Here is a 21,766-nt window from a genome sequence, read left to right as displayed (position 1 = left end):
CACTAGAGTCAGGGCTTCAGCCCTCTGGGGTTTGTGGGGGAGGTTAGGGACCCACCCAGCCACACCTGGCCTCCTCCCCCTTTCAGCTTCCTCTCTCTCCAGTCATGGGATAGGGGCCTGCCCAGCTGCTCCCCCTTACAGCTCTCTCTCTCTCTCTGGGTGGGGGTAGGGGGCGATAGCTCAGTCTTCAGGCACTTATTCAACTCCGCGCTTGTAATTCCTGGTGCTTGACTGGCAAAGATCCCCTGTTCTGTGTATTGCTGAGCCTTTGGGGGAAGCGCTGTACCTGGACCGGAGTGCCAGAGGTAGAGCCTCTGACTCACCCATCAGATGCACTTTCTGGGTGAAGCAGCACCCCTCCGGCCTCGGTCTGCCCTGAGTGGGCTTTGCTCACCATCAGACTAGATCCATTGAAATGCACCTGGTACCTTGGTTGGAGCTAGTAGATCTCTGGATTTCTGCGTCTCTCTCCCTGGGTGTTGTGGGCTAGAATTGTGTCCAATTGGCCATCTTGGATTGGATCCCTTTCTAGTTTTTTCTTTACAAAAACGATACAACAAACATCTATGAGCATGTATGTGTGTCTGCATCCATATGTGTGTATCTTCATATATTTCAGAAAATATATGTATAAGAACTGCTGGGTTAAGAATATAAATATTTTCAAATACTAAAAATCACTCAAACCATACATTTGTGAGTAGTCATTGATATCAGATACAACATCACAGCAAAACAAATGTAATCAAGAATTTAAGTAAGGCACCAAAATGGGAACCAATGAGTCTCTTAAGGCAAGAAGACTGTATTAAGGGTTGATGTGGCATTTAGTGGAAAGGAATACATATGAGAGGTAATTTATATTCTCTCAAATAAATCCCCTGGGTTTCTTATCCCCTGGGTGTACTGAAAAATTATTAGTTTTCCCCTCTCCCTCCCTAAAGAAGAAAGGAATTTTCCTCTGATCTTCACAGTGAGAACCTGATGAAGCTTCTGGAGTTAAATCAGGAAAGTGTGGGGAATCCTCACTTCAGGCTGGGGCCCCAGGAGTTTTAAACTCTCAAGCTAGTTCTCAAGCTGCCCCATGCTCATTTTTCCCTTGGTAGTTAATAAACACTAACAGCACCCATTTTTCCCTTGGTAGTTAATAAACACTAACGTGAAATATAAAATGCACAAACAACTTAAAACTATGGCCAGTATTCACAGGTAGAAATTATAATATAATATAATTAAGTGACCAATTTATAATACTTACAGTCAAGTAAAATATTTCACTCAGATACCTTAAAATTAGAAATTGTCTTCTCAGGATTAGGCCACATTTTCTCTGAAAAGCCATCATCCTTGAGTCATGCTATTCTAAGAATCAGTTTTTCTTCTGATGGACAATTGCTGATCACTTAAATCTGTACCTGCCACTGACAGTGGGTATTAATTTAACCCCAGGACACGAAGAATCAGAACCTCTTAGAAATAAGGTAGTGGATATTATATGTATTAATGTGCGCTAAAGATAGTTAAATTTAGATGGGAGCAAATAAAATTTCTTCTTTTTTTTTTTTCAAGGCCATGACCATTTTTTCCATTTTTATTTGATGTTTCCAAATATAAAAAGGTCAAGATTCTTACACCAAGTATCTCAAATGAGACCATGCGATGCAATTTAGTGTATACAACAATCATTTTTCCCCTTCAGTTCTGCTGCATCATATATATAACAGTGTGATTGACAGAAATCCTGGTTGGAAATGTCATCTATTTAGAAAATAACATCATGCAGGACAGTTTGTCTGCAAGTCAATTCACAAAAACTACTTTTCTCTTTTTTTGTTTGGGAGGCACAGAAAACTGAAAAATCGAGCTGCACAATTGTATTAAAGTACCCCACCAAAAAAAAAAAAAAAATTGCAAATGACAGTCCCAACACTCTGCAAACTTTGGAGGATTGAGATAGTAGACACTATTTGTTATATTTGGTAGAGTTAACCATTTAACAGAAATAAATGTTCCTAGGGCCTTTCCTCTAATTTTGCTAGACTGGGTTCCAGAGGAATTGTGAAGAACCCCTCGTGTAAAATTTAAAGTGTGAAAATTGTATTGTTGCATTATGCAGGATTTTTTTTTCCCATTTATTTATTTTATTGCATTTTAGGTTTTAGGGTACATGTGAAGAACATGCAAAATTGTTGCATAGGAACACATGTGGCAGGGTGATTTGCTGCCTTCCTCCCCATCACCTACATCTGGCATTTCTCCCCTTGCTATCTCTCCCCAGCTTCCCACCCCCCACCGTCCCTCCCCTATTTTCCCCCAACTGACCCCAGTGTGTAGTGCTCCCCTCCCTGTGTCCATGTGTTCTCATTGTTTAACACCCGCCTATGAGTGAGAACATGCGGTGTTTGATCTTCTGCTCTTCTGTCAGTTTGCTGAGAATGATGGTTTCCAGGTTCATCCATGTCCCTACAAAGGACCCAAACTCATCATTTTTGATGGCTGCATAATATTCCATGGTGTATATGTGCCACATTTTCCCTATCCAGTCTGTCGTCGATGGGCATTTGGGTTCATTCCAGGTCTTTGCTATTGTAAACAGTGCTGCAATGAACATTCGTGTACACATGTCCTTATAGTAGAACGATTTGTAATCCTTTGGATATATACCCAGTAATGGGATTGCTGGGTCAAATGGAATTTCTATTTCTAGGTCCTTGAGGAATCGCCACACTGTCTTCCACAATGGTTGAACTAATTTACACTCCCACCAACAGTGCAAAAGTGTTCCTATTTCTCCACATCCTCTCCAGCATCTGTTGTCTCCAGATTTTTTAATGATCGCCATTCTAACCGGCGTGAGATGGTATCTCAGTGTAGTTTTGATTTGAATTTCTCTGATGACCAGTGATGATGAGCATTTTTTCATATGTTTGTTGGCCTCACGTATGTCTTCTTTTGAGAAGTGTCTGTTCATATCCTTTGCCCACTTTTGAATGGGCTTGTTAGTTTTTTTCTTGTAAATCTGCTTTAGTTCTTTGTAAATTTTGGATATCAGCCCTTTGTCGGATGGGTAAACTGTGAAAATTTTTTCCCAATCTGTTGGTTGCCGATTCACTCTAATGATTGTTTCTTTTGCCGTGCAGAAGCTGTCGAGTTTGATTAGGTCCCATTTGTCTATTTTGGCTTTTGTTGTCAATGCTTTTGGCGTTTTGGTCATGAAGTCCTTGCCTACACCTACGTCCTGAATGGTTTTGCCTAGATTTTCTTCTAGGGTTTTTATGGTGTTAGGTCTTATGTTTAAGTCTTTAATCCATCTGGAGTTAATTTTAGTGTAAGGTGTCAGGAAGGGGTCCAGTTTCTGCTTTCTGCACATGGCTAGCCAGCTTTCCCAACACCATTTATTGAACAGGGAATCCTTTCCCCATTGCTTGTTTTTGTCTGGTTTGTCAAAGATCAGATGGTTGTAGAAAGGTTGTGTTGCCTCCAAGACCTCTGTTCTGTTCCATTGGTCTATATCTCTGTTTTGGTACCAGTACCATGCTGTTTTGATTACTGTAGCCTTGTAGTATAGTTTGAAGTCTGAAGCAGATTTTTGCTACTTGCATAGACTAAAGATGGTTTGCTAAATGGCTCTGAAAATCCTGACTGAGTGTCACTATTTAGTCCCAATGTTTCTGACCAAAGAAAATTATACAACAATATTTATAGGCTAACTCTAAAGAGATGGCTGACATTAATACTGTACATATTTTACATGTCAAATACATAGTCCAAGAGTTTATAAAATAAGTTCATGCATTATTACCTTATTACCTCTAAGAATATCATGTACAAGATATGCATGCCCCCACCCTCCATTCCTTATGACAGCATTTCAGGTGGAAGCAGTCTTATAAACAAAAACAATCCAGTTTCTCTGCTATGTTAAGTATACAATTTAAGGAAATTTCAGAGATTACTGACCAAAAAAATCTTAGTCCATTGAAGATAGAAAGTGTCAATTTGTGGGATTTAAAATATTTCCTTTATAAAAGAACACCCAGAATATGTAACCTCTACACAAAGAAAAAATATAAAAATTCTGGATGATCATGTTTGATCACACTACGTACTTTAGAATGAAATGTCGCTGGTTAAAAGTTTTTCTGCTTTACTCATTCCTTTGAAAGTATTAATTTGTGAACACATATTTAGCTTAGCTGATTTATGGCACAAGATCTCATTTTCAGAACAGCACCAATTTTCCTGAAGTGTAACAGTGCTCTATTTTTAGCAGTAATTATATTTCTAAAGGTTAATTTGTACAACAAATATTTTAACTATACCTTTTTCTACTCTATATTCAGTTACAATATTTGCAAAGGACTGAATTCTATATAAAAAATGATCTTTTACTCTCCCCCATCCCTCATCTTCGTCAAGCTTCTCCCACCTCATTTCTTCCCTGGTTGGGGATGTGCAGAGTTTCAGGTAAGGTACCTACCTGTGTTTTAGATGGGATTCCTGATTTTAAGTGAGCATAAAGTAAAAGATTTAATTCTTAGTTCAGATATGTTGTAGTGCCTCGAAGTTATGTGACAAATAGTACCTGTTGACAACCTAGAAAAGATGAAACATTCTAAGGTGCCCTAACAATCTTCAGTCTCTAACAGCTGGACAGGAAGGCCATTTTACTCAATGGAGATGCAATCATCATTGATTGGCATTTAAAGTTACATTGCAAGACTCCACTCCTATGGTGGGCCACTAGATTAAATAACTGAGAATGCATTTTAAGAGCAATTAACATTGAATGAAATATGGTTCTAAGATACTTGGTGTAAAAAGAGAGTATCAATAATGGGAACTGGCAACTGAGCATGCTAAATCAAATTCCATGAATACAATTTTCATGATGTCTTTACTACATGCATTTTGCTAATATTTCCCTAAAATATTCACCAACTCTATAGAGTTATACTTTGTGTTAAGGTACTATTGAGTTATAAGGGAAGTAGCCATATCAGATACCTAGTGACATAATATCAGTTGTGAAAATTCAGACAAATGAAGTCGACAAATCCCTGAAAATGGCAAATTAAGCCCTTTGACAAAATAATTATTGGATCATACAGAAGTAGACCAAATCTGGAAAATTTGAATTAAAATTGTAATCCTATAAAACAAGTTTTGGGGTGAATGGATTTCTTTAATACCAATAGTGTTTTTCATTGTCAGGACAGATGGATTTGCTGAATATGCTAACGCTGTGAATGAGAAAACAATTTTGGGGGAAGTATACCCACAAGTAATCTGATGACAAAACAAACCACAGACTGATGTCAAATGGGCAAAAACCTGAAAATATGCTGTGAGAAATAGACAACCGAAATAATATAGGGGGTTGTGGGGTGTGGCACAGTTAAGGCATCTAAAAAAAATTCCACATGGCTTTGGCTTATTAAAATATTTTACACTATTTTTTAAAAAAGATTTGAAAGCATCTGAAAAGCATGCAAATTGTTTGAAAACCTTGCATGGCAAATTCAGACAGTTTGCAAGCGTCATTCAGATGCTTGACGAGGAAATGAAAGAAGCCTCTCCCTAAGAGACTGCACGTGGTGGGAGAGGCCTTCCCAGTTCTATCTTACACTAGATGGCAACCCAGAGGTCTGTGCCGAGATGACAAACAAGGCATTATTATCTGGAAGGGAAGGGACCGTGGAATTTCCATCGTCTGGGGAACAACCCCGCTTTAGCTTTTCCAGATACTCTGCATGCACAGGTTTATGACACTGGAGAACTTGGATTGCATCTTCTACTTTGAACCACTCTCTGTTCCTTCCTATATTAGCGGAATCTTCCCAATCTTCTAATATGTCGGTGACTGTTAGAACATAAACATGTGTTCTGTGCTTTCGGTCTTGGTGCTGCTCGAATACGCCCAGAAGTCTGCCTAGTTTTCCTCTGACTCTAGCCTCCTCATAAACTTCCCTGACGGCAGCACCGCCAGGCTCCTTCTCAGGCTCCATTCCTCCTCCTGGGACTGTCCCCTGGTCTGGGCACCCGCAGCACCTGGTCCTCCCGCTCGCTGCGGAAGCACAGGCCCGCCGCCCGCTTCTTGGAGCCCTCGCGGTGGTAGGTCCGCGTCTGCTTGGGCTTGAACTTCATCACAGAGGCGGGCTCCTGCTGCCGCTGCTGCTCCGGCCACCGCCGCGAGGACCCGGGCGCTGCAGCGCCGCCGGGAAGCGGGGCGAGGGTGAGCCGGGCGCAGGGCAGCCGGGCGCGCTGCTGGGTGCGTGAGGCGCCGCGAGGCCGGTCAGTCCCGGGGCGGGCGGCCGCACTGACGCGGGCGGGACGGGACGCTAGCGCGGGTCGCTGGAGCCCAGGTGCCCAGAGGAAGGCGCAGCCTCTGCAGGGGCGACCACCCCTCTCCAGGGAGCTGGCCTCCCTCTCGCCTCCGCTCCCTCCGGCCGCAGTCGCCAGGGGAAGGGCCATGAAATTTCTTCTTTACAGCCAGCAAATTGGTACTGTGGCTCCTCGTCACTTATCTCCTCCATGCATCAGAATAAAATCTTTCCTCGACATAACACAAGATCACTAATAGTAGGGGAACAGGAGATGTAGTGGAAATCTCCATCGCTGAATGACTTTTAGCCTTTCTGCATAATAATGGCAGATATTTGAGTACTTGTTATGGGCAGGGTGCACTCGTAAGGCCTAATTTGTGTTATTCCATTTACTCATAACAACCCTATGAGGTAGATGGAAAATAAACACTGTCTAACAGATTGGTAATAGAATGCATAGAAAAGCTAAGCCAAGTCAACAACTGGTATGTACAGAGCCAGTATTCATATCCAAGTACTGTGGCTACAGAACCCCTACCCTTAACAATTTCGCTAAAGCTGAAGATTCATTTGCTTTAAACTCGTGAACCCCCAGGCTCCACCTCTTTTCCCGTTCCCGCTTTGAAGCTCACAGAATCTCAGTGGGTCATATCCCTCTGCCACTGGGAAGAGAAGGTGGGCAAGGGCAGATGTCTCTACAGATGTGTTACTGGGAAATTGGGTGTCACAACCTTCGCCATTTAATTTGCTTTGTGGTTTTTTGTTTTTTGTTTTTTTTTTCCTGAAAGCCAAATGTGATGTATCTGGTAATAGGACCTAAGGTAATCAGGCTTTTGGTTAATCTGGCTAGGAGCTGAGCTATGTTTAATTTGTTGTAGCTATGCCAGAGGCTTATGTTTCCTCTAGAGTTTGGGTTTTGGTGTGGTTTTTTTCTTCCCTGTTATCTTTAGGCTTCCCTAAGAACTCCTTCTCAAACAGTCGGTAAGAGCTCTCTCAATCGCAGTCCACTGCTGTTATTTTGAAGCCCTGTTGATTCCATGGTAACGTACTGGGGAGGAAAAGTGTGTTCTAAGCTTATGATTAAAACTCAGGGGTTGTTTTAGCGGGTCTGGTCTCTGGACTGACTTTCAGAAGCATTTCTTAGCCTTTTTTAACCTCTCTCCTTGTGTGAGAAGGCTAGGGAGCACTCAATCTGTCTAATTGCTCTGACTTAGGTCAGATAAGGCTCTGGTAAAGGAGTTTCCCTTGAAGTAAGGCCTTTGCTGAGGAGAGCAGAACGCTCTGGATGTATTTAAAAATGGTTTCTTATCCCCTGGGTGTACTGAAAAATTCTTAATTTTCCCCTCTCCCTCCCTAAAGAAGAAAGGGATTTTTCTCTGATCTTCACAGTGAGAACCTGATGAAGTTTCTGGAGTTATATCAGGAAAATGTGGGGAATCCCCACTTAAGACTGGGGTTCCAGGAGTTTTAAACTCTCAGGCTAGTTCACCCTTGGCCTCTGGAAATTTATCAATTACTATTTAAATGTTCCTGCTAGTTACTTATTTCAGTAACTTCTGTTTCTGCTAAGCTGTGATTCTTTGTATTTATCTGCCTTTCCAGTTTTGGAGGCAGTGGTTTGCCCTGTGACTTCAATTTTCTGATGGATCTAAGAATAGCTGTTTTCAGTTTATTCAGCTTTTTTCTTGTGAGGACGCTAGGTGACAATTTCCAAGCTCTTAACATGTTGGAGTGTCATGAGGTAGAATGAATAATCTCACAAAACTTACATAGTGTCTTACTTCATTTGACCCACTGTAACAAAATACTACATAATTTAATAATAATAGAAATTTATTTCTTACAGTTCTAGAGACTGAGAAGTCCAAGATCAAGGTATCAGCAGATCTGGTGTCTGGACAGGGCTCACTCTTTGCTTTGCAGATGGGGTCTCTTGCTGTGTTCTCATATGGCAGAAGGCCAGGACGCTCCCTTCAACTTTTTGTACCAGGACATTAATTCCATTGATGAAGACAGAGCCCTCATGACTTAGTCACTTCCCAAAAGATGCCACCTATTGATACCACAATGGGGATAGGTTTCAACATGAATTTTGGAGCAATACATTCAGACCATAACAGATAGTATCTCTAAATTTTCCTAATTTTTAAAAAATACATCTTATCATTTCAATGACAATACACAGGAAATGTCCCCATCAAATGATAGTTGATTCTGACAGCACATTTGGAGATTTTATTTCATTTTTAACACCAGGGTTTGGGCCCTTCTCCAGGCCAACTGAATCAGAATTTTTAGGGGTTAGGCTTGAATATCTACCCCTGTCCCTACCCCAGCTTTTTAATGTGAAAACCATGCCATAGGGCAATGGTTCTCAAACTTAAGTGTGCATCTCAGAATTACCTGGAAGATTTGCAATTCAGATTGCAGGGCCCTGCCTCCAGGAATTTCTGACCCAATGGGAGTAGGGCGGAGCCCAAGAATTTATATGTCTAACAAGTTACAGATGATGCTGATGTTGCTGGCACTGGACCACATTTAGCAAACCACTACCACAGCAGATCCTAAAAAGAAATTGCAACATTTGAAATCCATGATTTGCTTATACCTCTTGCAAAACGTGACACCATAATTTCCCATTTTTCTGTGAACTCTGGTTGATTAGGTCAAAATGCTGAGTTAGGGCTCCCCATTTTTTTTCTTTTGGTATATTAAATTTTTCTATTTTTCAGGGTTCTGTCTATGGCCAGGTTTTCTGTACATGACACTAACTTACCTTCTGGGTGATCTTATATATTTGCATAGTTTATTTCATCTAAATGCTGATTATTAAAAAATCGATTTGTCCAATTGGATTTCTCTCCTGAGCTTCACATCTGTATTTTCAATTGGTTGCTTGACATATCCACGAAGATGTTTCCCAAAAAGCTGCACTCAGCCTGTCTGCATCTGAGATATGACACCAAGATATATTCTATTTTTTCAAGCCAGAAACCTGCATGTCAACTCCGATTTCTTTTCCTTATCCCTCTCTCAAAATGGTCTCCAAAGCCTACAAAAACTATTTCCTTAATAACTCTCAAATCCATTTCACTCCACTTATGCCACTGTCTATGTTATACTATTCGGTTGGTGCAAAACCCACACCAACCTACACTTCTGACTGAATGGCAAACCCACAATTGCTTTTGCACCAACCTACACTTCTGACTGAATGCTCCAATGAGATGATCTCATTTTATAAAATCTAAAGCTAGAACTGTAGCATTGGTGAGAAGGAATACAAACTAATTTATTACTGATACCTCTTATACCACCCATGAACCAGTGCTCTCCAGTATGCTAGTGACAGAGGTTCCTAATTTGAGCTAGTGTGTCCTGCACTGGAAAGCTGGGTCTTTGTGGAAAGGCTGGAGTAGGTCCAACAGAGGTCTATTTGCATGAATGGCCAAGGAAGCTCCTGGGAAAGAATTCACTGGAAGAGAAGAGAATCTGAAGGTGGGAGTCATATAGGGAAGTTGCCTCAGCAACCAAAATTCAGTTACTGAGAGAAGGAAAATAATTAAATATAGCAGATGATTTGTTTCTCTCCACCTCGTGCCTCTGTGAACTTAAGTCCTCTGTAGGAGTTAGATCTGCAAGTAAATACATGAAATGAACATTTGCCAGTTGTTAAGCACCAAACCCTCTTGGTGTTTCAGCAAGCTGAAACCTTATCCATTCCCAGGCCTGGCATTTCAACAGGTTGGCAGCCTGTTAGTTTACAGACATCTTTTAACAATCTTGGGTTTGGCCATCCAGAAGGCCTCTTTCTGCTCAGGGTTTCTGCAGTGTCTTTGGATGACCTGTTAGCAACCAGTGGCTGGTCTGTTATCATGGGCTCATGTCCTTCGCCAGAAGGGCAATTTGCTCTCGCTGCTGCCGCTCCCCTTCCCGCATTTTGCTCTGGCTTCGACACCTCAGCAACTCAGCCTTGTGGTCCTGGTGATGCATAGGGCAGTAGCTCTGTGGTTCACACAACTCCGTATATTCTGGAAAGAAGTCTCTGTAGCCGCCTTTAAGGATATATAGCTCTGGGTAGTACAATACAGGATACTGGTTCAGAGATCTGTCCTCTTCTTGGAGAGAACGGCACATTCAGGGTCCCCTCTCTGAGGAGAATTCACAGTGGAACACGATGATTATTCTCTTCTGGGTGTCCAAAGGGACAATGGGCTTCTTTAGAAAGAAGTTAAATAGTTCTTCCTGACTATACAAGTTTAAGGCTCCCTGGATGTGTCCTCCCAGGTACTCATATGGATAGCGACAATCAGTGACATAAAACTTCTCAATCAGACCCTGGAAATTCCCCAACAGTAGGGCAGCCACTGTTTCTGGGTTGACATACTTCAGATCTTGGTGTTTCCCTGACACGGTTGGCAGTGCACATATCTTGGAAAAATCACCAATCAGATGCCCTTGGTTAGAATCTTCCTCCAGCATCTCAATGATATTAATGTCACACAGAGAGACTGTCTTCTTTAAATGTAAGCCCTTCCTGAGCTTTCCTTGGCCAGAAAAATACTTTTTTTTAACTTTATCTGGCATTGCATTGTCCTTGCATTTGTCCACCTGCTTCAGTCTTAGCCTATTCAAGTTCTCCGGCATGGAAGGGGAGCGATATAGGCAGCTTCTGTTCACTGAGGCCTTGGCTTCTTGACCTTCCAGGGAAAACTCCATTAATTCATCTGAAATCTCTTCTGCCTGACCTTCTCCTAGTTTTGGATTTTTATCCAATTTTAGAACAGCAGTAATAGGACTGCCCAGATATTTCATTTCACTGTCCACCAAGTTTCCATTGTCCAGCAGAGATAAAGGAGACACATAAGGCTCCCCTGATCTCTTTTGAAATCTCAGGTTCCTGGGTGCGTGCCACTCCAACGGCCTCAAAGTGCTGTTTTCATTTTCTTTATTTGCAAATGAGCTACACATTGCATCTCTCTTTCTATGGCCACGGTCCAAACCATTTGGAGTGCTACAAAAAAGCTGTGCTGGGCTACTTTTCATTAGGTGCTGGTGATGATTCATCCCAGCTAACTGTACTTCCTGAAGTCCTGAAGAATCCAGGTGACCAGTTTCATCAAGGTCTGCAGAAATGGTAAGCTGAGTGGCAGATATCTCCCCACTGCTAAGACTTGAAAGATCAAGGCAGCGTTTTGGGGTTCCTCCAGACAAAATGCTTAGGTTTGTAGAATCACCAAGAAATTCACCCACTGGAGTTCTAGAGACACCTGGACAGACGGTAAAGGAAGTGTCTCTCTCCAGGAACAGGTTTAATATTTTCCTTTGATTAGACCTAAAACTGGGTCCTGAGCCACAGCTTCCTTCCTCTCTTAAGGATGAGAAGAGTTCTGCAGACATGGTCTTCGAGTTCTCACAGGAGAAAAACAAAACCTCAAGCCTGGAGTCTGAGGCATGCCATCGGGAGGAAGGAAAGTGGGTAGGGGCCGAACACAGGCGGAGACTCGAGCAGAATAAAGGAAATCTGGGGGAAAGTAGACAGTTAACCAAACTGTAAGATGGGACCATTGGCACATGCCACCACGCCCTGCTAATTTATTATTGGCGCTTGAGGCTACAAGTCCAAGTATCTTCAGCTCAAGAAGAAGTTAGAAGATGAGTTCCCCAGCCGCCTGGACATCTCCGCCGAGGGAACTCCCCAGGCCACCGGGTTCTTCGAAGTAACGGTAGCTGGAAAGTTGATTCACTCTAAGAAGAAAGGCGATGGCTACGTGGACACAGAAAGCAAGTTTCTGAAGCTGGTGGCTGCCATCAAAGCTGCCTTGGCTCAGGGCTAACGTGCCCTGAAGGCAGAGTCCAGGGACCTTAATCCAGTCCCTCTCAGCAGATGTTTCATGACAGGAAGGAGTGAAATGCCTCATGGACGCCTGGTCCTTCCCCCATGCTCTTGTGGCTGCTGTTGGGGGCAGAGATTGATGCCGTTGCTCTCTGCCTCTGTGTGTGTGTCTTCCCCGGGCTCCACACTGCCCCACCCTCCTCCTTTCCCCCGATTTAATCAGATTTCTGTGCACAACCCATGTTTCCCCGGTTGTCCCCCGGAGTTTGGGGGACATCCCGCCTCAGGCATCCTTCTTAAGGGGAAGCCAAGAGAGGCATCAGGATGGGTGAGTGTCTGATTGTGGCAAAGTTTGCAGCTGTTCACAATTCAATAAATTCAATAAATATTGGACAAGTTTAACTGAAAAAAAAAATGCCACTCAACTAAAACACTGTGGTTTTTTTTTTTTTTTGACCTTAAAAATAATAATTGAACCACACAGATGTCTTCCCCTCTCCTCCCCACAGACACAGAAAAACACTTGGCTGAGTAGGGTTGGGATCTGAGGGTCCATAAGCCTCCGTCCTGGGACAAGGCAGCGGTGTAGGCCCAGGTAGGAGGGAGGGGCAGTGTCCTTTCTCCCCGAAGGAAAAGTGCAGAGCCAGGGCCTTGGAGGCCCCCCTCTCACAGCAGATTGGCAACGGGCAGGTGGGAAGGCGTGCTTCACAGTGGCCATGCCCTGAGGGGCTGGGCCGGGCCTGTGTGCTGCAGCTCTTGGGAGGCTCAGGAGCACGGTGGGCAGATGGGGAAACTTGGAGGCATTGACCAGTCTGGCCTTCAGGCTCAGGGTGTCCATGACAAAGCCCAGCCTCTTCCCCTCCCAAGGGTGTTTCTTCTTTAGAACCTCAATCTAGATAATGGAGCCAACACCCAATGATCTGGTATCCTCCCTCTCCTCCATAAGGGCAAGGGCTGGGTGTCTTGGTCTAACTATATCTCCCAGGTCTAGCACAGATGCATAGCATGGCAAAGCCTTGGCAAACATTTAATGGATGGGTGGATGGACCCGTTTACTTCCTTTCCACGAGGGTTTTCTGGCTTGGTGAATGAAGGAGATCACGCTTAAAAAAAAAAAAAAAGTACATATTACAAGTGATAGACACTAAAGGTAGCTTAAGTAAAAAAAGGAATTACTGGTTGGGAGTGGTGCCTCACACCTGTAATCCCAGCACTTTGGGAGGCCGAGGCAGGTGAATCACGAAGTCAGGCATTGGAGACCAGCCTGGTCAACATGGTAAAACCCCATCTCTACTAAAAATACAAAAAATTAGCCAGGTGTGGTCGTGGGTGCCTGTAATCCCAGCTACTTGGGAGGCTGAGGCAGGAAAATAGCTTGAACCTGGGCAGCGGAGGCTGCAGTGAACCGAGATCACACCACTGCACTCCAGCCTGGTGACAGAGCGAGACTCTATTTCAAAAAAAATAAGGAATTAGTGGTTCACCTAACTGGGAAGAACAGAAGTGAACTAGCAGTCTAACATAAATGGGCCTAGATTAAGCTAATAATAGGATTTGACCATGGTTCAAGGTGGGAAGAAGAAGCTAACGTGATCTTCTGGGTGAGATCCTTTGGGCCAGTTCGATGCAGTGTTGTTACGGTTTCCACTGATGTATCATTGCTGCTGATGTTTCACATGCTTGTACTGAGAATGATGGTAAAGTTCAGAGGGTCTAAGGTTAAATTTTACAGTTGCATGCTGGTTCAAGGGCAGGACTGATCTTTAGAGGCAACAGATATTTTCAGGTCTTAGGAAAGTTGTCAGGAAAGGATGGGGAGCCTGGATTCAGGGCAAGCAGAAGGAGGAGTCTGTGGAGGGCAGAAGGAGAGAGATCACAAGGATAGGGCAGAAGAGGGAGGGCTGGATATAGGGAAGCAGCTGAGAACAAGCAGTGGGGAGGTTTACTAGGGAAATGAATCTAGTTTGTTATTGCTTAAGTTTGTCCAATTCCTCATTAGCTTTGGCCAGATAGTTTTTTAGTGAACCAATTATTGAATCAGAATTTCATTCAGAGGCCTCCACATACCAATAAAAAAGTAGTGTTCACTGAAAAAAAAAATTGATTTATTGTCACTGATTATTTCCCGCTTCCTCGAACTAGCTGCTGATCGTTCCGTACCTTGGTTTTCGGCATGCCTGAGCCAGCGAAGTCCGCTCCCACCCCGAAGAAGGGCTCCAAGAAGGCGGTGACCAAGGCTCAGAAGAAGGACGGCAAGAAGCGCAAGCGCAGCCGCAAGGAGAGCTACTCCATGTACGTGTACAAGGTGCTGAAGCAGGTGCACCCCGACACCGGCATCTCCTCCAAGGCCATGGGCATCATGAACTCCTTCGTCAACGACATCTTCGAGTGCATCGCCGGCGAGGCTTCCCGCCTGGCGCATTACAACAAGCGACCATCGCTTCCCGGGAGATCCAGACGGCCGTGCGCCTGCTGCTGCCCGGGGAGCTGGCCAAGCACGCCGTGTCGGAGGGCACCAAGGCCGTCACCAAGTACACCAGCGCTAAGTAAACTTGCCAAGGAGGGACCTTTTCTGGAATTTCCTGATCTGATCAAGAAAGCTTCTTACCAAAAAAAAAAAAAAAAAAAAAAAAAAAAAAAAACACAGAACTTTTTTTTTCGGTGGCATTTTTTCTCCCCCCAGGAAAAATAACTTTATTTGGACTGACAGCTGGAGAATGAGAATAGAACCTGACACAGTATATTGGGCTAACGAGCAGAGGTGACGTTCCAAAACGGCAGTCAAAGCTCATCGACCAAACGGACTGTACTTCCCAGCAACCTTGCAGTTAGTGCAACCAACAAAAGGCCTGCTGGGGAATGTATTTGTCACTAAATTCTCCATGCATGCCAACATCACAAAAAAGATAGAGGTTCTTCATCATAATTAAATTTCCACAAACCCCTCAATCACAAGTATTATAAGAGGAAGTAAAAATCACATTTTATAGATCTCAAACTTGTCTTCAACATTGAGTTCATTATCTTCAAAAAACAGCCCCCCTGCTAAACTCATTAGCTATATGATCTGCCCCAGCAGCAAGAGGACGGCCATGCCACGGCAATCATCTTCCCATTTTCCCTAGGCACTCAGGGCTGAACAGCAGGGTGAGGCTCAGGTGGGAGTGGGGGAAGGGAGCACAAAGGCTACTTTCCCCTAGTATAACATGGCATCTGAAGCTTGATGGGAGAGCAGAACTGGTGAGACTTGAGGGAAGGGTCCAGGGCCTGTATTCAGTCAGAGTCACTGCTGGAAGAGGAGGAGGAAGAGGAGGAATGCTTGCCATGCTTGTGGTGCTTGTGCATCTTTTTATGAGCTTTCTTCATTTTCTTCTGCATCATCTTGTCCACTATCACTGTTGGTCCAACCATGCCAGGAGCCAAGGGATTCACAGGAGGCATTCCAGGGGCAGGGGGTGGGTATGGAGGAGGGTAGGGACCACAGGGTTGGCATCCTGGATACCCTGGCTGTGGCACAGCAAGAGGGGGCCCACATGGGGCGGGGAACTGGATTGCAGTGGGGAGCTCCTGGGGGAGGAGGATAAGGGCCTGGGGGAAAAGACGGATTGACAGGTGGTGGGTGGGCAGGACTGGAACTTGAGGGCACCCGATGTTGGGGGCATATGGATTTGGCTCTGGCTGTCCGGCATTGGGGTTCCACATGTTTAGGTGTGTCCTCCACCCTTTCCACCACCGCCTGGGCTTCAGTACATTACTGAAGGTAATATTTTTTTCTTTATTAATTTTAATGGTATAACAAGAGCGGCATATCATTTTGACATAAGGAGTTCAAAGTTACTATGCAAGCACTCTTCCATTAATCTTTAAAATATATTTCCTGGGTGAGCAGCCAACGTAATCCTGGCTAAACAGATAAGAAAATAGCCGGTGATAAGGTGACTTGTTTAAAGCTGCACAACAAATCAAGACTGAAGCAGGCGCTCCGGTCCTCACCAGCTCCGTGAGCGCCTCTGCTGGCCCAGGATCATACTGGCAGCAAGGCGGGTGCTTCGGAGTTGGGAATCACTTGATAAAAGGACCTCATTCTGGTAACTTCTGGAAAGTTCAGATGAGAATTCCACAAGCGAAGAACATATATATTTTCTGTCACATCAGTATTTTGAGCTGTGTTCCTCCCTTGCATGACATCAGCTTTTAATTATTTAGAGAATAATTATCCATTTGTGGCTTATCAATTCCCCTTCCTTCTCTCCTGCTTCCTGTCTTTGGGCCATTTCACTGCTCATTAATATTTGCAACAGAGGCCAGATCAGCTTGGCTGGTAAGCCCTTCTAAGTTGGAGGGGCTTTTTTCTTTTTCAGAAAAAGAGATGGCATCTCACCATGTTGCCCAGCCTGCTCTCGAATTCCTGGGTTCCAGCGATCCTCTTGTCTGGGCCTCCCAACATGCTAGGATTACCGGAATGAGTCACTGCACCTCAATTGCATCACTGGAAGAACAGGGCAGGCTGGTACAGAAGGCAGAGCTGGTACGGCTGTCCCAGACACTGAGCCTGGTGCCCCGGCTACATTGGCTGCTGGTGGAGGACGCTGAGGGTCCCACCCCACTGGTCTCAGGGCTGCTGGCTGCCTCTGGCCTTCTCTTCGCACACCTGGTGGTCCTCACGCCCAAAGCCCAGCGGCTTCGGGAGGGCGAGCCTGGCTGGGTTCATCCCCGTGGTGTAGAGCAGTGGAACAAGGCCCTGGACTGGCTCCGGGGCAGAGGGGGAGCTGTGGGTGGGGAGAAGGACCCACCACCACCAGGGGCCCAGGGAGTTGTGTACTTTGCTGATGATGACAACACCTACAGCCGGGAGCTGCTTGAGGAGATGCGCTGGACCCGTGGTGTCTCAGTGTGGCCTGTGGGGCTGGTGGGTGGCCTGCGATTCCAGGGCCCTCAGGTCCAGGATGGCCGGGTTGTGGGCTTCCACACAGCATGGGAGCCCAACAGGCCCTTCCCTGTGGATATGGCTGGATTTGCTGTGGCTCTGCCCTTGCTGTTGGCTAAACCCAATGCCCAGTTTGATTCCACCGCTCCCTGGGGCCACCTGGAGAGCAGTCTTCTGAGCCACCTTGTGGATCCCAAGGACCTGGAGCCACGGACTGCCAACTGCACTTGGGTACTGGTGTGGCATACACGGACAGAGAAGCCCAAGATGAAGCAGGAGGGGCAATGCAGCAGCAGGGCCGGAGCTCAGACCCAGCAGTTGAGGTGTGATGGCCCCACCCCAACTCCCACGTCTTTTCAGGCACAGACCTTGTGGGACTGGACCCTGGGCCTTCCCAGGATGCGGCTTTCCAAGTCCTGACCCTTTCGAGCCAGAAGTGGCCCCTCTGCCCTTCCAGGCCCATAGCATGGCCCTGCTGCTTTGCCCCTCCCCCGGCCTGCCATGTGGCACTGCCCACAGGCTGGGGACAAGCAGCCCTTGTATTGAGCCAGCTCAGCCCTGTCTAAGGTGGAGTAGAAGGACAGACGGACTCAAGAGGGAGGGCACCTGAGTAACTGGGTAACTTATTGGGGCTGGGCATGCACTAGGGGGCTGGAGGAGCTGGGCTGGACCCTCCCCACCTGAGCATGCTGATCCCCTCCTACCTCCAGAATAAAGAATCTCAACCTGGAAAAAAAAAAAAAAGTGTTTTTATTTATTTATTTATTTTTATTTTTTTATTTTTTTGACAACAGCGGCTTCTTTACTCCCTGAAGTCCTCTTTTCTCCACAGAATATTTACAAACAGGGACGGGGTGGGGGCCACTTCTGCCACCAAATAAGGGGCTAGGGAGGGGGGACAGTGCTAAGATGTGCCTCTGCTCAGGGAGAGTTCCTGAGGAGGGCCCAGTATGACCTGGGTGCGCTCAGGGGCCCAGGTGGTTCCAAGCTTGTCCACAGCCAGGCAGCAGCAGCCCCCACGGCTCAAGCCAGGTCAGCAGTGGGTGAGCCCAGCTTCTTGGAGGCCAGAAGCAGGCACGTGGCTGTGCTCGCAGACTCCGCCTGCAGCCGCCGATTGCTGTGTCTCAGGCTCCGCACCTCCTCCTCCAGGGCTGCCCTGTCTGCCTTCTCCTTCTGCAGGTCCTCCTGCAGCTTCCTGAGCATGGACCCAAGTGAGAGACCTTCTCTGAGAGGCTCCCAGGCTCTGGCTCAGCATCAGACTTTGGAGTTCCCTTAGGGTCTCCACTCTCTGGGATGAGCTGTCTCCTGCTAATGGAGTTCCGCAGAGACAAGGTACGTGGCAGAAAGGAGGCCCTCAGCTCTGGGGCCGGGTTCCCCTTGTCCTCAGAGCCACTGGGACTGCCTGGCCCATCCTTCAAAGTGGTCTGACTTCCCATACCTTCTGCTGAACAGATTTCCAGGAGCATGTGTGCCACCCTAGTGTGCTATTCTGTTCGAGGTCCTGTTTCTTGACTTTGGCCAAGTCCTATCATGAGATAATGCAGGAAAAGTCTGAGTTTTAATATTAGGGGAGCATCCATAGATGAAAGAGAGGAAATAATCTGCTATATTTAGGAGCAAATAAAAATTTTATGAGTGGGAAGGTCTTACTGAAATGTTTGCTAGTCTGTGAATCCTCTAGTCTTTTTTGGCTTCATTTGATGTATTATAAGATGAAACATTATTTTTACCTCAAATATTTACTTTCAAATGAAAATTTTAAACATCCCTGTGTTTTGCTGTATCTTTCTTTGATGTTGACTGAATAGATGGCTGTACCATACCTTGCAATTGAAGATGGGTTTATTTTGTAAATTATTTTTCTCTCTATTCTTGCCTTTTCAGGAAAAAAAAAAAAAAGAAAGAAAAAAGAGGTACATATGCTGCCGTTATCGTTTTACCAGCAAACCACCTGCCATGCAATGCATTGACAGCAGCAATAGCTGCAGCAATTGACGGGCACTTCACATACAAGCTCCTCAGCGGAGCGCGTGACGGGGGCTGCAGATTTTCTCCACCATGGCCAGACGCCCCCGGAGCAGCAGGGCCTGGCACTTCGTCCTGAATGCAGCCCGCCGAGACGCAGAGGCCCAGGCCGTGGCTCTGGCAGGCTCCCCTAACTGGGGCTACGACTCTGATGGGCAGTACAGCGACTCGGACTCAGACCCCGAGTACTCCACGCTGCCGCCATCGATCCCCAGCGCGGTGCCCGTGACTGGCGAGCTGTTCTGTGACTGTGCCGGGCAGAGCGAGGCTTCCTTCTGTAGCAGCCTGCACTCAGCCCACAGGGGCAAAGACTGCCGCTGTGGAGAGGAAGACGAGTATTTAGACTGGGTGTGGGATGACCTGAATAAGTCATCAGCCACCCTGCTGAGCTGTGACAACCTCAAGGTCAGTTTCCATATGGTCAGCTGCGGCACAGCGGCCATCCGGGGCACCAAGGAGCTTGGGGAGGGCCAGCACTTCTGGGAGATCAAGATGACCTCGCCCGTCTACGGCACCGACATGATGGTGGGCATTGGGACGTCGGATGTGGACCTGGACAAATACTGCCACACGTTCTGCAGCCTGCTGGGCAGGGACGAGGACAGCTGGGGCCTCTCCTACATGGGCCTCCTCCACCACAAGGGCGACAAGACCAGCTTCTCCTCAAGGTTCGGCCAGGGCTCCATCATTGGCGTGCACCTGGATACCTGGCACGGGACACTGACCTTCTTCAAGAACAGGAAGTGCATAGGCGTGGCAGCCACCAAGCTGCAGAACAAGAGGTTCTACCCGATGGTGTGCTCCACCGCGGCACGAGCAGCATGAAAGTCACCCGCTCCTGCGCCAGCGCCACCTCTCTCCAGTACCTCTGCTGCCACCGCCTTCGCCAGCTGCGGCCGGACTCGGGGGACACGCTGGAAGGCCTGCCCCTGCCGCCAGGCCTCAAGCAGGTGCTGCACAACAAGCTGGGCTGGGTCCTGAGCATGAGCTGCAGCCGCCACAAGGCTCCAGCGCCCGATCCCCAGGCGGCAGGATCGGCCCGCCCCAGCAGTCCCGAGCCCCGGCCCTGCCAGAGGAAGCGCTGCCGCCGGACCTGACCGACTTCCCAGTGGCTGCCTCCCTAGGCTGGGACAGCCATTTTCTCTGTTCCTTCTGGCCACACTCCAGGGTGGAGTTGGATGAGCCATCTCTCACCTCCTGAGTCTGGGTCAGTCCTTTCTGTGGGGGCTCCAGGGCCCTTCCACTGCTGTGCTGGGTGGGGAAGCAGCTGCCCCAAGCCCCAGGTCTCCTGGGAGGCTGCGAGGAGAGCCTGGCTGGAGCCCGCTGTTCCCACAGGGCCTTTGTTGTTCCTAACTTACTCTGCATGCTGTCAGGAGCCTCCCGCAAGCGGGTAACAAGGAAGCTCTTAAGAACGCAGCCGTAAAGAAGTTGAGTTACAGACATCCTGCCAAAATGATTTCTTCAACGTCCAGATTTGGCATACCCTATGGCCTCAAGACTCTACTCGAAGGAATTAGCAGAGCCACTATCAAAAGCAACCCATCAAACATCAACCAGTTCGCAGTAGTTTATTTTAAAGAACTTACTATGTATAGAGAAGGGAATACTTCTCTGGATATAAAGGATCTGGTTAAACAATTTCATCAGACTAAAGTACAGAAGTGGTCAGAAGAATCAACACTACCGAAGAAAGTAGAATGTTTAAAAGAACTGGAAAAAACATCTGTAGAATCTAAAGTACCTACACGGATGGAAAAATCTACAGACACAGAGGAGGACAATGTAACCGGAACAGGATATAATGACAAAACCATCCAGTTTCCATCATCAACTTCTGCTGAGCTAGGTGCTGAGCAAACTGAAGCAGTTCATGATTCTTCTCCCAAAGCAGCTACCCCTAAGACTACCAGCCCACCCTCCTCACCGCCTCCAACAGCTGTCTCACCAGAGTTTGCCTATGTCCCAGCTGACCCAGCTCAGTTTGCTGCTCAGATGTTAGCAATGGCAGCAAGTGAACCAGAACAGCCACCACCATATTCCAACATGTGGACCCTTTATTGTCTAACTGATAAGAATCAACAAAGTCACTCATCACCGCCACCTGCACCTGGGCCTTTCCCCCAAGCAACCCTCTACATATCTAATCCTAAGGATCCGCAGCTTCTGCAGCATCCACCAACAGTCACTTCAGTTTATGTGACGGATGACACAAAGAAGATCAGTGCCCCACCTTTTATCTTAGGAGGCTCAAATGTTCAGAAAGCACAGGAATGGGAACCTCTTCCTGGGCATGCTGTTGTTTCGCAGTCAGATGTCTTGAAGGGATATGCTGCAGCGCAAGTGCCCATTGCTGTTCCTGCAGATGGGAAATTCCAGAAGCATACTCTAAGTCCCCACAATGCTAATTCTCCAAGTGGACAAGATGTCCCCAAGCCAAAAAGCCCTGTTTTTCTTTCTGCTGCTTTCCCAGTAGAAGATGTAGCTAAAAAAAGTTCAGGATCTGGTGACAAATGTGCTCCCTTTGGAAGTTACGGTATTGCTGGGGAGATAACTGTGGCTACTGCTCACAAAGTTCACAAAGCAGAAAGTGAAAACTGATCCAGCAATGACGCTGTTTGAAGGGTCAACATTCAGGGAGGAGTCTGCCACCAA

At 46.4% G+C, this 21,766-nt stretch overlaps 4 protein-coding genes and 4 pseudogenes across 6 annotated transcripts; 5 read left to right on the top strand and 3 right to left on the bottom strand.

Annotated features, from left to right (window-relative positions):
• Nucleotides 1-4,878: 4,878 nt before the first annotated feature.
• Nucleotides 4,879-6,147, bottom strand: LOC108297665 (annotated as a pseudogene). Its single transcript, XR_001822290.2, has one exon. The product of XR_001822290.2 is annotated as a diphosphoinositol polyphosphate phosphohydrolase NUDT4B-like (transcript).
• Nucleotides 6,148-10,199: 4,052 nt separating this feature from the next.
• LOC108297658 (M-phase inducer phosphatase 3-like) lies at nt 10,200-11,871 on the bottom strand. Its single transcript, XM_017520321.2, is given in 1 exon segment — nt 10,200-11,871. A coding segment is annotated over 1 exon segment (1,527 nt). The 5' UTR covers nt 11,727-11,871.
• A 55-nt stretch (nt 11,872-11,926) lies between these two features.
• Nucleotides 11,927-12,163, top strand: LOC108297664 (annotated as a pseudogene).
• Nucleotides 12,164-14,288: 2,125 nt separating this feature from the next.
• Nucleotides 14,289-14,814, top strand: LOC108297663 (annotated as a pseudogene).
• A 27-nt stretch (nt 14,815-14,841) lies between these two features.
• LOC108297661 lies at nt 14,842-15,902 on the bottom strand (annotated as a pseudogene). The gene has a single exon (XR_001822288.2). The product of XR_001822288.2 is annotated as a proline-rich protein 13-like (transcript).
• A 722-nt stretch (nt 15,903-16,624) lies between these two features.
• LOC108297652 (galactosylgalactosylxylosylprotein 3-beta-glucuronosyltransferase 3-like) lies at nt 16,625-17,833 on the top strand. Its single transcript, XM_037735491.1, has one exon. It carries the CDS (start codon nt 16,625-16,627, stop codon nt 17,507-17,509), a length of 885 nt encoding a protein of 294 aa, XP_037591419.1. The 3' UTR covers nt 17,510-17,833.
• Nucleotides 17,834-19,104: 1,271 nt separating this feature from the next.
• Nucleotides 19,105-20,486, top strand: LOC108297660 (SPRY domain-containing SOCS box protein 3-like). The gene is given in 2 exon segments (XM_037735489.1): nt 19,105-19,928; nt 19,931-20,486. Coding segments are annotated over 2 exon segments (1,062 nt in total). The 5' UTR covers nt 19,105-19,147; the 3' UTR covers nt 20,212-20,486.
• Nucleotides 20,487-20,489: 3 nt separating this feature from the next.
• On the top strand, nt 20,490-21,760 carry LOC108297659 (proteoglycan 4-like). The gene has a single exon (XM_017520323.2). It carries the CDS (start codon nt 20,567-20,569, stop codon nt 21,710-21,712), a length of 1,146 nt encoding a protein of 381 aa, XP_017375812.1. The 5' UTR covers nt 20,490-20,566; the 3' UTR covers nt 21,713-21,760.
• The last annotated feature ends 6 nt before the right edge of the window (nt 21,761-21,766 follow it).

Source organism: Cebus imitator, unplaced genomic scaffold (genome assembly GCF_001604975.1).
Source record: "Cebus imitator isolate Cc_AM_T3 unplaced genomic scaffold, Cebus_imitator-1.0 Scaffold825, whole genome shotgun sequence".
In the NCBI taxonomy this organism is placed as follows: Eukaryota; Metazoa; Chordata; class Mammalia; order Primates; family Cebidae; genus Cebus; species Cebus imitator.
The sequence above is the reverse complement of the archived record's forward strand: the minus strand, read 5'-3'. Positions and strand labels throughout refer to the sequence as shown.